Source organism: Medicago sativa, chromosome 4 (genome assembly GCF_051527215.1).
Source record: "Medicago sativa cultivar Bolivia chromosome 4, Bolivia_mono, whole genome shotgun sequence".
NCBI lineage: Eukaryota > Viridiplantae > Streptophyta > Magnoliopsida > Fabales > Fabaceae > Medicago > Medicago sativa.
The window spans coordinates 74,577,072-74,594,541 of record NC_140752.1 but is presented as its reverse complement, the minus strand read 5'-3'; the positions used below and the strand labels follow the sequence as shown (position 1 = coordinate 74,594,541).

The window sequence follows — 17,470 nt, the reverse complement described above, 5'->3', positions numbered from 1 at the left end:
CGACATCAACTTTCTTAACAACCACTTCCTGCCTCTCCGCTAACAATTTGGTCATTGAAAAAAGTGCATGGATGTCAGTTCCCTTCTCTCCAGCAAGAACTTCACCAACCACAGGTTCTTCTCCACCAGCTGGAACTTCACCAACCACAGGTTCAACAGGTATTTCAGCCTCAGTGATGAACTTTTCAGCTGGTCCTAGTTGGAAGGAATAGCACTACCTTTATTAAAATCAGCCAAAATGGGATATTTCTTTTGCAAACCAGGCCATTTCTTACGGAGTCCATGATTGGTCACCCAATCTGGAAATTCGAGTCGCTCCAATTTCATCATTTATTTCCAATTGCGGCCTTCTGCTGCAACAGTGGCTACGATCCTCTTTTCATCGAAGATTGTGTAGAAATGTTCATGATCTGCCTTACTCCCACACTTTCATTCTCACGCCGTTGATTTGTGTAAACTATAACCTTAGCCATCATCATCATGACCGTTGATCACAGTCCTAACACATTTCTGTTGTGTTGTGCATTTTAGCAAATTCGTGATTTATCTACGTCACACCTCAACTCTCTGGTGATTCAGTTAGGCTTTTGTTTGTAAAAGAGAGAGAGTGTGTCGCACTAAGTGAATTCAATTTGAGTGATACTTGAATTAATATACTTAACTGTTGGCAACCATTCAAAAAATGTTCAGCTATTTGGTTCATGTTTTGGATTGAACTTGTACTTCACAATTATCATTCGTTCCCTTGTGTTTCTTGTCTCATGTTTGGTTCTTTTTATTTCTCATGTATTCATTTTGTGATGTCCTTCAATTTTAGGTCTATGGGAAGAATAGATCAACGATTAATATAAACCCGATCTCTAAAACAAAAATTCACAATTCATGTTTATCTCTAACACGTCAGAACAATTGTAACGTAAAAAATGAACCCCACAAAATGGAGTGAAAAATAGTTTGAATTGAAAACTGACAGGAGAGAGACAGAAAAAATATGAAAGGAAAATGAGTGAAAGTTTCACAATAGATTAGGAGTACTTTTGTCAAATTGGGGGTGTAACCAAAAATATTTCGGGTGTAATTAGAAAAAATCATGAAAGAAACGAGGTGATTACTTTGGTTTGATCCCATAAGGTTCTATTTTGAATGATTTAACTTTAATTAAATTATTACCATTGCCTTTGAAAAATTAAAGAAATTAAATATATACTAAATTAAATTAAACGAAATGATATATGATCAGTGTTGTACGACAAAAGTCAATAAGTTCAGGCTACAAGTTGGTAGGTGTGACAATACAAAACACGTGTCTTTGGATGCAGTTTACGATTTCAAAAGACAGCAAGTTGGTTCAACCATCCAATAAAAGTGCAAGGCTTATAGTTTAGGGGGTTCAGAATAGTAAACCACAAATAATTGGGGTAAAAAAAAGTTGAGGGAGTTCAGCTGAACTCCCTGGATAATAGGTGGCTCCGCCCCTGAATGTTTATTATTTACTTAGTTCCAACAAAATTTTCTTGCACACAATTTAGTCCATGTTGTTAAATTAACGTGTATTTTTAAATGATTTTTTTAGACATGTTTAGAACATTATAAAAAACAATTCCGTAAAAAATGAGTTCAGAATTTGATTTCTACATTTAGATTTTTGTTACTTTTATCTAGGAATTTTTGCATTTTTTTTGGGGGGGGGGATTTTTGCATTTAAAAAATTCATATTAATTCATTTTATGTTAAATAATTATAAATTATAGTGAATGAAAAACTAGAGTTGTGGAGAAAAGAAGACAAATAAGGCAAAGAGAGAAGAGTTTAGGGAGAGATTCAACCATAGAAATTCATCAATTTAGTAAAACTAGATGTAAGAGGGGAGTTTTATTCAATCTAAGGGTCGTATATTAATGTGGGTAGCAAGAAATCCTTAACATCCGGTGTTTTCTTGAATTCTTTTGATGAATTCCTGTTAAAATCATGTTCTTTTATGTTATTATAATTATTTTTTATGAATCCTTGCTAAAATCATGTTCTTTTATATTCTTATAATTACTTTTGATAATCCTTGTTAAAATCATGTTCTTTTACGTTGTTATAATTACTTTTGATGAATCCTTGGTAAATTCATGTTTCTTTGTGTTGTTGTAAATACTTTCAATGAATCTTCGTTAAACTCATACTCCCTCCGGTCACATTTATAAGCAAAAAAAACACTTTTTAAATTCATTCAATTCTTAATGTATTTGGTCAATATATAGGTGAAATACATTATGTATTCAATGAATCTAAAAAATGCATTTTTGCTTATAAATGTGACCGGAGGGAGTATTTTTTTTGTGGTTGTAATTATTTTTTTACGATTCTTTGTTAAATCCATGTTCATATATGTGAGTAAAAACCATGAAATCAGTACTTTTGATGAATTCTTGTTAAAAACATGTTCTTTTATGTTGTTATATGCATCATCGTCATAAAAGTAATGATATTTTTGCAAAACATCATAATGAAATTTTAAAAAACATCTCGTATAAAGATGAGAAATCAATACAAACAGAGTCGTGCAAAGACGATGCAATCACAAAAACAAACAAAACAAGAATAAAAATACGTGGAAATCACTTATTAAATTAAATAAAAACAATCCGAAGGGAGTGATTTTGAGTCATAAGTGACCCTAAATCATCCTTCTTTGGTAGTTAAAAAGAATAAAAATTGTGATGACTAAGGTTTAGGAAAGAGAAAAAAGAAAAGAGAACACAAGTCAAAATGTAATTTTTTTTTTCTCTGCTAATATACTATTATTTATTAAATTTCACTCCATTTAATTACTTTACTAACTAGCTACAATTATTGATACTATTTTACTAAATAAAATTCATTTTAATATTAAAATCAATTCAAGTAATCGTCTTCTTTCCTTAAGAGTTACACACAACCTAAACATGAAACATGAGGAGTATTTATTTAGGACGGTATAATTTGAGGTGGCATTTAACATGGGAAAGGCTAAAATTTTTCCACCATGGAAAAATTTATTTTTACCATTAGATTAAAGAGGAGCATTGATTTTATGATGGTCTCCACACACAATATCATCCACCATCATTCTCTCTCCTACACTCAACACCACCACCACCGTATTCCTTCATCTCTCCATCTTGGTCTTCATTTTCAATTCATAGAAGAACACAAAAATTACAACTCATGGATTTGGGCAAAATTGTTTATCCAACAACTGAAACAACTTCATATTCTCCCTTTCATTCTTTCTTTCCCATTCAACTAAAACTCTGATTTAGAAATTGAGATTACAAAAACAAACATAAACATAGGATTGGGTTCTTTAATTAGATTGAAGCCAGAATATTGTTTTTAATTATGGGTTCAATAAACATCATGGTTTTTCAATTGCAACACATGGAGATTGTTTTTGAATTGTTCTTTAAATTTAATATTTTTTTCTTTTTATTTTTCAAATTTTTTTAAGAACAACAAGATGAAGATGGAAATGTGTTGTAGTTTCATGGAGGTTGAAGATAGTAAGTTGAGGATAATGAGGTTTAAAGTAGCAGGTGATGATAGGTGAATTGCAGAATATTATGTGATGGGGAAAAATATAGGAAATAAAATCAAGAAGGGAGGAGAGAGAACACACATAATAGTGATGGGGAAGTGTGTAAAAATATTAAGTGTGGAGAGAATATTATAATGGTGTGCTCTTGATTTGATCTAAAGGTCACAATAAACTTTCCCATGGTAGAAAAATTTTAGTCTTTCCCATGTTAAATGTCACCATAATTTGAATGCATTCATCCCAAATTTTAATTTGTGAAATGAATTCATATTTGTCCTTTACAAGGTTGGATTAACAATTACTATTATTATGACCACGGGAGTTTAGCACAAGGGATTGGTGTGAGTAACATTTTAAACTCTAGGATAGCACCGAGTTTGATTTCTACTTGAAGAAAAAAAAAAAGTATTATCATGTGGTTGACATTGAATGATACGAAACATCCCTAAAAAATCAATCAAATGATGTACAGAACAAGATTTTTTTGCTTTGTGACATAATTTTTTTTAAACTGTAATTTGATATCACCTCACACAAGCCAACATATGTTTGGTTGTTGACTCTGTGCAGTTGACTTTTAAAAAAAAATTTCTGTTGAAGCATCAATTATGTGCACCACGTTCAAAATTAGACCATCTGATTCTTTTGTCACCAAAAAAAAAGACCATCTGATTCTTTTGTCTTGAAAGGAAAATGTTCTATTAGCAGTTTACTTTGTTTACATGACTTTGCTCAATTCAATCAGGTATGCTTCTTTGTTTATAAATGTTGTTTCATCAGGTATGCTTCTTTGTTTATAAATGTTGTTTCAAAAAGATAAAGTTCATAAATTAGTAAATGATAATATTCACCAAAAATTGTAAAAAAAAATACTATATTATATTAGTTAATTATATTTATAAACTTATACAAGTAGCCAACAACACAAACACCACGTCTTTTTTATGTGATCATCAGAATTTAATAAAATTTTTATAGGTAGACATAACTTTGGTTCAATGATACCAATAGAAACTAGAAGAAAAATCTAAACACGTTAAGTCAATGTCTTCGAGAAATATTTTTCAAATGAAAAAGTTTAGGGTTATATTATAATTTTAATAATATTGTTTATCTATATGCATCTTATACATAAATGTAGTATCATATTATTTTTTTATTAAATTTGGACAAAGAGTAATTTCAGTCTTTGAGTGTGAGACGTTATTACTGTAGTCTTTAAATATACTAAAATTGCATACACAACACTTATTCATCTTTTGTTAGTAATTTTATAGAATAAATTGATCAAAGAATATAACACATTTCAGAACCAAACTGACTATCTAAAAATATATTTGATGATCAAAATGACTAACAATATAGACATTTGTAGATGCGTTTGTAATTTACATACATTTAAGGACCGATATAACAAAAAAAAAAATACACTTATATGGACCAAAATGGTGGTTTGCCATAATAAATTTAGTGTGATATAATTTTTAATAATACTGTTGTTTCAATTGTGATGTATAAATATATTTCAAGAATTTCCATCTTAATGTTTTCTTAAAAGAAATCCTATAAATAAGCATTTGGTACCTTCCTTAAAAAAAACATTTGGTACCTTTTTTTTATTAAAAGGAAACAAAGGATAATAAAAACAAACTAAGAAATCATTTGCCTAAACAACTCAGAGGTATCCACAAGTAGAATAAATTCTAGTATGGAAGAAGAGAAATTCACATCTTTAAAGAATCGATATTAGTATCATCAAATTTAGCCAACCAATCAGCGCATTCGCTGCCTTCTCTTAAAGTATGAGTAATAGACAATATCCAAGGAAGAGAAGAGAACTTCCTAAATTCTAATAAATAAAAAAAAGTAAGTTTGCATGGAGATGAAAAACATTCTATACAGTATCAGCAATCAAATCCAAAGTTGAATGGGATCATTATTTGGTACCTCTTAACAAAAACAAATTGGTACCAGTTAGACAAACTTGAATTATATGACTTTTGTGGTTACTAAGAAAACATAAATTTCATTTTTTAAATATATTAAATACTAAAATTATAATCACGTGGAAGTTAAGTAGGTGGGTATTAAGATATCCTTACCCACATTTTTTTTTGTCAAATAGTTTAGTGGTTAAAATTTCATCTTTTTAAGGTGAATGAATAAGTGAAGATTCGAGGTTCGAACCTCTGCCCCTGCATATATTATGCAATGTTCATATCAAATGAGCTAAGTTCAGTGGGACTCTTTACCCGCGTCTTTATCCCCCACTTTTTTTTAGGGGAAGAAATTCATATCATTTTATTAGATAATAAGTCATTGATACATGACAGTCAATTAATAAACAACTGGGAGCTAGTATTCAATGAGGCTACCTCTGGTAAACACAACCGGAGTTGTGAAAAGAATTGTTAAATACTTGCCTACAATGTTGAATAATACCACCAAACTCAGGATTACATGCTTCCACCTTTGAAAGTGTCTACCACTATTTTAGAATCAAGCGATAAATTCATACCATCAAAACCCAATTTAGAGACTCACTAGAACGCTTGAGAAAGACTCATTGCTTCGCCTAAATAAACCGAACATAATTGAGTGAACCATGTTGTTCTCGCAAGGACAAAGCAATCATCGAAATCACAAACACACATTCATAATGGAGTGAACTATTCGGTTCACTTTCCTCCTAGCAGTAACTAACGTGTGAAAAAATTTCGTGTTGAGATCACCATCCTGATAACGATGTGTCTTGGCTCGTTGCCTCCAATATTGGTCATCCTGAATTAACAGTTGATTCATTTCTTGCCGCAGTGTACCAAGTTGATAAGGGTCACAAGCAGTAACCTGATTTTGACAATTGTTCAACGTCGTCTGACATTCCTTAATATCTATTTTCAATTTGTTACAGTTGTTTTTGCTCTAGGTACTCAAATCACATGCGCATGCTGCTAGCCTGAATACCACCGTATGATGGTCGTTGTTTTGCCAACTCTCCTTAACAACATTATTAAACACATGCTCGATTTCCAAACGCGTGTTTTCATTCCCCTCACTTTTGTTGAGAAGGTGGATTTATTTTGTAATGAAAAACATATCGATGAAATTCACACACATAACCATTTTATTTTATTTTATTTTTTGAGAGGACACATAACTAAATGTTAAGATGTGAGAAATTGTAGGTTCTAACATGCAGCCATGCATATCGTTCATGCAACATTTTATCACTGTATGAATGTTTTTTGTGGATACACATAAATATGAGTCCGATTGATCACATCTATGTGTAATCATGAATTTTGATTTTTAGGGATATTAATCATGAGTATAATGTTGCAATTTGAGAGTTTCATTATTTGCCACGAGCACATCAATTATTGGACTATGCTATTTAAAAATAACGCGCATGCTTACTGGTGTTCCTTTTTATCAAACCCAAATTGAGGGTTGCAACTTGCAATGCAATACATGTTTGGATGGATATACATGTTTAATTTTCTATACTATTATTGACTAATTATATTATATATATTGATAATGACAATTAGTCTCCATTCTGTTACCCAGAATTAAGATATTCAGTTTTCTCTCCCTGTTTCCTTTCTACCAAACATAAACAAGATATAGACAGGCTTGACCAGCAAATATTATTGTTCACAACAACATCTAAAATAAAGAAAATAGATAACAAATCTCGTTTATCCTCCCAAATCTCTTTCTTGTCGTATTTACGTTGTTAATTTTAAAGAAAAGATGCTTTTTTCTTTGGATTGTTTATTGCAAAGAAAGAGGCTTGACCAGCAAATATTATGGTTTTCATTGTACAAAGGCCTATAGCTCTCTCTTTCTATATAGAAGACTTTTTTTTTAAAATATATTTTTCCTTATTACTTTTTATCTAAACTTTTTGAAAAAGTCTCTTCTGAATTTATTGTATTTTTACAAAAATGTCGTTAATTATTTCAATTTTCTAAGGTGCAGATTTTATTAGAATCATGTTAGATGTTACAGAGAAAGAGATTCCTTTACGAAAAAATCATAAATATTTTGAAGAAACAGGACACATGCGTTCACAACATTTGGTATGCATGGAAACACGCAAGATTTTCCATACAAGATAAATGATAATTGTACAACCATTTTGATATAACTTGTAGGATAATTTTATCTCTTATACTTATATTGTGATTCTCTCTCTCACCCATTTTCTCTATGTTGTTTTTCTCTCAAAAGATGAGGAAAGAAATGATTGTCCCAAAAATTTACACAAAAATAATTATACTAATATCATTCCTTTACACTCAAACACAGCACAACAATATTTACGGCTCTTATATTTAAACACCCATAATTCTCATACAACTTTTCAACGTCTTATATTCTCTCAATCTATCTCTCTCTTTCTATCAAATTTTTCACTTATCACATCACACTCTCTTTTGTTCCTCTCAAGGTGTCAATGAGTTTTGGGTGAGCACAAATTATTTTCTAAATATTTATTATATGTTGGTTTTCCAGTTCTAATCAGATACAATGAGTCAATTTGATTAAGTTTCAAGAGAGAAAACATCATAACCTATCAAAATTAGTCGGTTTAATTTGATTTAATTTTCGCAATAATTTTTCACAAATTTCGAACTAGTTCAAGCTAATGAAGAATGAATCGGTTTGACTTTGTTCAATTAGATTGATATTTTAAAAAATTTAAGAAAGTTATTTTGAAGAAGATAAATAACTCACTCAAGTTGATACCGAAAATAACTAACTGAATATAAGATCTTGAAGATGGGCAAAAATTTGTTTCAAAATGAATGTCGCTTTACATTTCTAATACAACTTTAATTTTTTTCTTCCAACTTTATCCTCTCAAACTTTTCTCTCACACAATTTTCAATGCAACTTTAAGTTTGTCTTTTTCTAATAAAGTAAGGACAGTTTAGTAAAAGCGTTATATCCAATGATTATTTCATTCCATTTCTTAATCTGTGTGTCAAAACCTAAAGCGACACTCATTTTGAAACGGATACAGTATTAACTTATAAAATTGATATAATTTTTTATTTTGTACCATTCCAATAGCTGTAACATAATAGTGCAGCTATACTTTACAGAACTCATTGAATGGATAATTATTTTATACACGTCTAGATGGTTCCACTTGGTATTTTATTTATAGCACACATGCCTACGTGCCTAGTGGATGTTTTGCCTACTACTATACATATATTATATAACAGAAGAGGGGAATAAATAGTTGAAAAACAGTTTGTGTTTTTGGTGGTAATGAAGGAAGAAATGGAGGAAGCAATGAGGATGGTGAGAAGCAGTGTTCAAATTGTTCCTACTGCCAAATATTGTGTTACAGGTGCCACAGGGTATATTGGTTCATGGCTTGTTGAAGCTCTTCTTCAAAGAGGTTGCACCGTTCATGCTACTGTCAGAGATCCTGGTTAGTATCCCCATTCAATCTCTTTTTTTCTTAGTACAGGGAGAAAGAATTAGGATCAAATAAATGATCAATTAAAACAGAAGCGTTAATGTGATTTCATTTGAACTTAATTGGTGTTTATTTAATTGATCAATAGGTTTGTAAAATTAGATACTAGGCTATGAAATATTGCATAGTCCTACATTCAATTTTGATGAAGGGGGGACCAACTAGGATGGACATAGCTATACAATTTGATGCACAAGACATGAGTTTGTGTATGTTTGGTTTTGCATAGACAGGAATGATTTTGAGTTGAAGATAAATTAATTTATGTTTGAATATGTTCATGTAAAAGCGAGTTAAACACTAAATTTAAATGTTAAAATCAATTCTAGAATCAAAGGTTATGAATTTTAACTTCAAGTAAAATTAATTCTAGAGATATAATCAATTCTACTTAAGAGCAACCAAACACACCATCTGAATTCTACACTTTTAAAATCAATTTTAATCACTTAAACTATGTTTGGTTTTACTTCTAGAGGTGTCAAAATTGATTATGTACATGTAGAATTGATTCTGACATGTTTGATTACAATCGAGTAAAATTCATTCTGCCTCCAGAATTGATTCTACTTGAAGTTAGTATGTGTAACTTTTTATTCTAGAATTGATTTTCACACATAAATAAGAGCTCGTTTGTTATAGCTTTTTTAAGTAAAAAAAAAAATCACTTTTAACAGTTTTGCATTCGTTTGTTACAACTTTTTTTAAAAATCAAAATCTAAAAAAAATCTAAAAACAGCTTCAAATGAGAAACTGCTAAGAACAGCTTCTCAAAAAATAGATTCTTTTTAGAGGAGAGCGAAAATATGGTTTAAAATATTGAACTAATTTTGTAACAAAAAAATCTCTTTTATATAGTTGTATCCAAACAAACTAAATTATTTGTTTAAAAAAGTGATTTTTATTATGGTAAACAAACGCAAAAGAAATTCTGATTTTTCATAAAATCTCTAAAATATAATCTCTAAATTATTTTATGTCAAAATCAATTTTACATAATCAATTTTATCAAAATCAATTATTCCCACGACACAACCAAACGGACACTTTAAAGTATGAAATTAGTCAACGGAAATCAGATTATACATAAATTTCAGTCTTAATTTGTATTTCCCTAAAAAAAGTCTTAATTTGTATTAATTTTGATGGTTTTAACATGTGTTTCTCTAAATTTGATTTTTTTTTTAAAGCAAAAGAAGAAAAAGAAAGAAAAAAAGTGGCGTAATTGGAGATTCAGGAAAAGTTTTTCTTTTTTATAGACAAATAGTATTTACTAAATGATAGTTTTATTTTTTTAAAAAAGGAACTCAGTGACTATGTTCTTTTTTTTTTATGTAAAAAAAAGGAATTCAGTGATTATAGACAAATATTATTTACTAAATGATAGTGTTATTTTCTTAAAAATAAAAAAGGAACTCAGTGACTATGTTCATTTTATAATGTAAAAAAAAAAAGGAATTCGGTGATTATAGACAAATATCACTTGCTAAGTTTCTACATTTGCCTTTTAAACTTGTGCCTTAAGGGCACAAGTTAACATTTTCCTTAAAAATAAATAAGTTGGTATTTATAGTTTCTATCTATCTATATTATGAATGGTATCTATCAACTTACATATTCTCACAAAGACTAGAAGAAGCCTTTTCTAATCATTTAGTTTTAGCAAAGCATTTATGGAATAAAAGTCAACTTATACTCAATTTTGACATCATTGATATCCTAAAATGTGGAAGCATATAAATTTTTTTGGTGAGCAGAACATGTCGATATAGTACTACTTGTCCCTTTTAAAAAAAAGAAAAATATAGTAGTACTACTACTTGTGGCCCGTGGCATCATTTCATCTTTTAATAAGGCCCGTGGCATCAATTTCATCTTTTAATAAAATAAAATGAAAATTGCTCTTCTCCCAACAAAAAACATTCACTCCCATACAAATCGATCAAAATATCCTCTACGTGAGTTAACTTACGTTCGGTATAACGAAGTATAACCTACATGAGTTAACTCACGCTGGTTTATAACTTATATGAGTTAACTTACGCTGGGTATAACCTGCATGAGTTAACTCACGCTGTGGTTATAACCTACGTGATTTAACTCACGTGAGATGTACCATGTAGTGAACGTGATTTAAGTCACGCTGGGTATAACACATGAGTGAGTTAATTCTCGCGGGATGTATTTTTATCAGTTTGTATGAGAGTGAGTGTTTTTTTATTGTGAGAAGAGCAATTTTCAAATAAAATTGATCAAGTAGTTGAGCATAAATAATAAATGGACTTTAAATAAACCAAATCCATAGAGACAATTTGAATTTGAGTAGTGATATTTGAACAATTATTTTGGTGCAACTTTTGGAAATGATGAGAGAGAATAAGAACATAATGTGAGTATGAAAGAGAAAAATTGTCTAAAAGTTGTACTAAAATGGTTGTACAAATATAATTTCTCTTTGAAATTGGTGTCTAGTTTTAATAACCATTTTAAGATGAAACTAAATATCAACTCTAGTTAATAACATATACCAAAAGATAAAACGTTTGAAGAACTCAATTGAAATTTTGAGCTCAACAATATGTAGTCAGACTTTACTTATTTATTGGTCGAATTCGACCAAAGAATTAACCTAAAAGAAAAATCCTTTAAAAAAAAGAATTATTTATTAGACAAATTTCTTCCTCTTAAAATGTTTAAATTAACTTGGCAAAAAAGTTTTGGATAGTAAATATAAATCTATAAATTAAGATTTGTAAACCATGTGAAACTGATAAACGATAAACATTTCATTTTAAACAATTGAACGATAAATAATGATATGTTTTTTCTTTTAAAGAGTTTAGCAATGAAACTCACACACACTAGATACAAAGAGTGTTAAATTGTGAGTTCGAACTCGAGTCCAAACATAAATATCCAACAACATATTTGCATATGACGTGAATGTTTTTTTTTTTATATTTTATCCAAAGTCAGTCATATAAATTTTAACAGTTTTACTCATATTTTTAAATTTTACTTTTTATAAATTTGAAAAATATTTACCTTAAAGTAATCATCCATGTTGGTAGGGGTGTTCGCGGTGCGGTTTGGTTCGGTTTTGAGCATAAAAGTCATCCAAACCGCGACATAGAAAAGCATGCGGTTTGGTTTGGTTCGGTTGATTTTTAAAAAGTCATCCAAACCAAACCATTGCGGTTTGGATTGGTTCGGTTGGTGCGGTTTATCGGAAGATAAAAAAATATTACATTAACTCTAATATTGCAAACTTGTTACAAAATAAACATAGGTCATTTTATTTTGTTGTTTACATGATAAAATATGATTTTACATGAATTGCATAGATCCTAAACTTTTAGTTTCAATACCAACAATATATTGTTCTGCCTTAATATAATCATGTATTACCTATGTCATAAACTGGCAAAACATACCACCAAAGTTATATGACTGATCAAAATAGGTAAAATTATAACTAACCAGATTAAAATCAAACACAACTTATGTCAAAAATCAAATACGACTGATTGAAGCATAATTAAAAAAAAAAAATCATGGAATCATTGTCATTCATCACTCAAAAGAGGAAACAAAACAAGTGTATAAAGTTACATACAAATTATAAAGTCACTCATCACAACATATATAGACAATACATAAAGTTACATACAAATTACAACTAACCAGATTAAAAACCAAGCAAATCTTATATCAAAATAGGTAAAATTGAGAAGAAACATAAGCATGAAACAAATTATTGGGAAGAAAAGAAAACTAATTCACCGAAAATGAATTGAAGGAGATGGAAAGGAATTAGAATCGAACCTGATGGTGCAACAATGAGAAAATCGAAATAAAAGAGATTATTCTTGGGCTATGTAATTGGGCTAGTACAAGTTTAAGTAATATTGATTATTCTTGCGGTTTGGTTTGGTTCGGTTCGGTTGTTGAGATGCAAACCGCAAACCAAACCAAACCGCGCGGTTCAGTTCAAAAGTCATCCGAATTCATCCGAACCAAGTGCGGTTTTTTGCGGTTTCGATTTGGATTGGTTTGGTTTGCGGTTTTTCTATTGGGTTGGTTCGGTTTTGAACACCCCTACATGTTGGTGTACTAGAAGCAGGGATTTAATGGGTTGGTTTAGTTCGGTTTTTAGGAGAAAATAAATTCGAATCAATTAAAATAGTCGGTTTGGTTTTAACGATCTTTTCTCAGATATCAAAATCAAACCAAACAATGAAAAACAAGTTTGTTTTATTTGGTTCAATCGGATTGACTTTTTCAAAAATTTATTGAAAAAAAGCAAACAAAAAGTTACTTATTCAAACACTTTTTATACTATTAAAATAAGTACATAAACAGATAAACTACAATGAAATCAATGCATGACTAAATAATTTTTTTTTATCCTTCAAAAAAATAATTTTTTTAAGAAATTCAATGTCTATATGTTGAAAGTATATTTTTTTAAACATGCATTCAATCAAATCATTTCACAATATCTTTTATTCAAAAAAATTAAAATCATTTCACGATATCTGTTTGGCATGTTTTGATTGAATACATGTGTAAAAAAATTACACCGACACATAAGAAATAATCTTTTTGTTAAGATAAAATCACTAATATAGTGAAATAAAAGAAATAATATTAAAATATGATGGTAATATAGTGAAATAAAAGAAATAATATTAAAAAATATGATGGTTTGATCAGGTCTCGGGTGACTGGTTTCAAACCCGAATTTATAAAAGTCGGGTTTGATTGATTTGGTTTACACCTGAATAAGGACAAAAAATCGAACCAATTTAGTTGAATTTGTTTATATCTTTGGGTTCATCGGAATCGGATCATTTGATTAGGTTTTACACCCCCTAACTAGAAGAGTAAAATATCCCTTCCCTTGAATGGTTTGGGCCCATTTGGTATTTGTTGGACCATATGCTAAAAACCCATCAACAACCAGACTGTTGCTGTTCTGACATCCAATATGTCTTGGAAACACAAGTAAATGACTAAAAAACCCAGCGGTAGTTAACTGCTGCCGGTTTTCTAGTTATAAGCCAGCGGTAGTTAACTACCGCTGGGAGTATTTTAGTATTTTACTTGTGTTTTTTAGAAAGTTTATGATGTTAAAAAAACAATTGTCATTGTCCAACAACCAAGGGAATGCTCACAATGAACCTTGTTCATTTCTTCTTAACACTAACAGAAATGAAATTGTATGATCAACAAGGTCGGTGTGACACAACACAAGTGGTAGATTTTTGGTAATGGATTTTATCCGTCAAATTCGTGACCGATGCATATGAAGAAAAAAAATTGTTAGTAAAAGCCAACCCTTAAATAAATTTCAGTTACCTCGATAAATAAATTAATTTATGCATTACGCACATAAATATCTTGATTTATCAAAAATAAAAAAATATGAAACTCTATGATTGATCAGGACTCGGTGATTTCCGTCAAATGTAATGGTAAAAAATGGCCTTTCATTTCGATACATCCTTGATTTAATCCAATGCTTACTAATAATCTCATATATGAATATGATTCATTTTTGTTTGCTCTAATGTCACAGAAAAGTCGTTACACCTCCTGTCATTGTGGAAGGGTGGTGACCAATTGAGATTTTTCCGCGCTGATTTGAACGAAGAAGGAAGCTTCGATGAGGCAGTAAAAGGATGTGATGGTGTGTTCCATGTTGCAGCTTCAATGCAATTCAATGTTAATGAGAAAGAAAACATTGGTAATACAACGCATTGATAATCATCGAAGGACTTAACATATATATATTGATTTTTTAAATATTGTTTGTGCATTGGTAACTAACAGATTTTTGATATTTCATCTCGGTATTGAACTTGCAGAGAACTTTGTTCAAACAAATATAATTGACCCTGCAATCAAAGGAACCATAAACCTGCTCAAATCTTGCTTGAAATCCAATTCTGTGAAAAGGGTTGTTTTCACATCTTCTATAAGTACTATTACTGCTAAAGATAGCAATGGAAAGTGGAAACCTATTGTTGATGAATCTGGCCAAATACAAACTGACACTGTGTGGAATACACAACCAAGTGGATGGGTAAGTAATGGTTTCCTTAGCCTACTACTACTAGCATTGTTCACAAAATCGAAAATTGATTTCTTGAGTTTTTCTATTTTGGTGATAGGTTTATGCACTTTCAAAGCTTCTCACAGAAGAAGCAGCATTTAAATTTGCTAAAGATAATGGGATTGATCTTGTTTCGGTTATAACAAGCACTGTTGCAGGCCCGTTTTTCACTGCTAATGTACCTTCAAGTGTTAAAGTTCTGCTGTCCTCACTAACAGGTGACTTTATAGTGCAGCAGAATTTGAACAAATTGGTATAAAATGTTGTTAAATAGTGGCGATTGCCGTGCTGTAGAGTTGTAGCATAGCAGAACCTACACACTGCTATTTTTCGCAATCTGCGATTGAGAACGCTGATGTCTAGTTTACTTATATTTATATCTTCGAATGTGTTTGTAATGAAAGCTAGGCTATGTTACTGAACAAGTTAGTATAAACGTTTTTTAATGTATAGGTGAAACTGACCAAATTGATTATGTATGCATATAGGTGAAACTGAAAACTACAAGATATTATCTGCTGTAAATGCACGAATGGGGTCAATTGCTTTAGTTCACATTGAAGATATATGCAATGCACACATATTCTTAATGGAACATGCTAAAGCAGAAGGTAGGTACATATGCAGCGCACAAAGCTGTACACTGTCTAACTTGGCAGCTCTTGTTTCCAAAGAGTATTCTAATCCAACTACGCTAAGGTAACACTCTTTCCTTTTTTTAATATGTATATTAAATTCTTCAGGGTTTTTTTAATTCATATTTCTGATGTTGTTCCTACATATATATGCAGCAGGAAGAGTCAGAAATATGACAAGGTTCCTACTGAAATTTCCTCAAAGAAACTAAAAGATCTGGGTTTTAGTTACAAGCATAGCCTTGAAGAAATAGTACATCAAACAATTATGTGTTGCCTAGATTATGGTTATTTACCTTCTGTTTAGCTACTAGTCTTTCAATGCCACTATGTACATGAGTCAAAGTAATTGAGTTTTTGTAGTTTTTTCAAAAAAATAAATAAGGCAAAACTGCACTATGGGTCTTTTAACTTAATTTAAAGTTTCAAATGTTACTTTTTTTCGAATCAAGTTAGTCATTTTTTTCATGTAAAGTCGGTCTTTTGGTAAACACTACCATACCCCAAATTTTTGTTGCGCATTGTTCCTGTAGGAACACATGAGGTGGATCACCGGAGTTGGTGATGTGATCTTCGCGCCTCATGCCTGGACTCCACATCTTTGGGCGTACGCTCCTTCTCCAAGTTGGGGGGGTATACTTGGAAAGACACTCTGATGTTAAAATAAGACAGGGTGTGAGCACATAGCAAATAAGTGAGTTGGTTATTGAGTAATCATATATGAGGTGGACCCCTTATTTATAGAGTAATCTTGTTTGAATATGCTCCAATTTGTTGCTATTTTCACCAAAGTAATCGTTGAGATCATTCCTAATAAGTGTAATGCGTCATCGTAACTGAATTTCAGAACTCGTATTAGATTTGAATGAGCTCTTTGGTATGTATAATGGTAGATGCACGTTGTGGCTTTTAGTTCCTTGTTTGTTGTTGTGCATGTTTCATGGGATGACATAAGGAGTAATTTATGCGTTCCGTCACTCCTTTTTGCCGACGTGGGCACGTCGGGTCCTCTCTGTATTGGGTTTGCGATTGGGCGAACCTGCTTCTTTTGAAGCGGGTTTTTTTCGGTGTTTAATCCAAAATATATTTAGGTTGGAACTCTTAGCTCTATACTAGTACGGGTAAGATATCTAATATCAAATTATTTAATTTCATGTCAGTTTTTATATTTAATTATTTTAAAATGAATTTAAATTTTGAATTGATTTTACCTAAAAGGTGCTAGTGCCCAATAAAACTTCACGTACCATTTTTTTGTTCTTTTTCATGTGAACACCATGGCACCCTAAAGTTGTAAACCTTAACAATGTTGGTCTAAACTTCATTTATCATCTTAACCATTGAAAAAGAGTAAAATACATTTTTAATTATCAAGATAAATTCTAAATCCTATCATAACGACACTTACAAAATTTAATCCATTAAAATAAATAGGATCTATTTTAGTTTTTATCTAAGATTTTGACCACAACGAAGGTCTAATTGTAGTGTACGCAAATTTGTAACAACAGTGGACGGAGAATGAAATTGGTTCAACAATGCAAACGTTTTTAAAGATAAGAGGCCAACTTGACAAGGACAAAAGATGAAAAGTTAAATATAGCTAGTGATTTGCTAATAAATAAATGAAGTCATTTTTCAAACCACTAACT

At 30.6% G+C, this 17,470-nt stretch overlaps 1 protein-coding gene across 2 annotated transcripts; it reads left to right on the top strand.

The window, feature by feature from the left end:
- The first annotated feature begins 8,825 nt into the window (after positions 1 to 8,825).
- On the top strand, positions 8,826 to 16,232 carry LOC146931830 (NAD(P)-binding Rossmann-fold superfamily protein). 2 transcript variants are annotated; one of them, XM_085703385.1, is made up of 6 exons: positions 8,826 to 9,017; positions 14,647 to 14,814; positions 14,936 to 15,153; positions 15,242 to 15,401; positions 15,672 to 15,882; positions 15,978 to 16,232. In XM_085703385.1, the coding sequence occupies exons 1-6, from the start codon at positions 8,852 to 8,854 to the stop codon at positions 16,123 to 16,125; spliced, it is 1,071 nt and encodes a 356-aa protein (XP_085559511.1). In that variant the 5' UTR covers positions 8,826 to 8,851; the 3' UTR covers positions 16,126 to 16,232. The 2 variants fall into 2 exon arrangements, with proteins under 2 accessions (XP_085559511.1, XP_085559510.1); XM_085703384.1 differs by having other exon boundaries at positions 15,975 to 16,232.
- Positions 16,233 to 17,470: the final 1,238 nt, after the last annotated feature.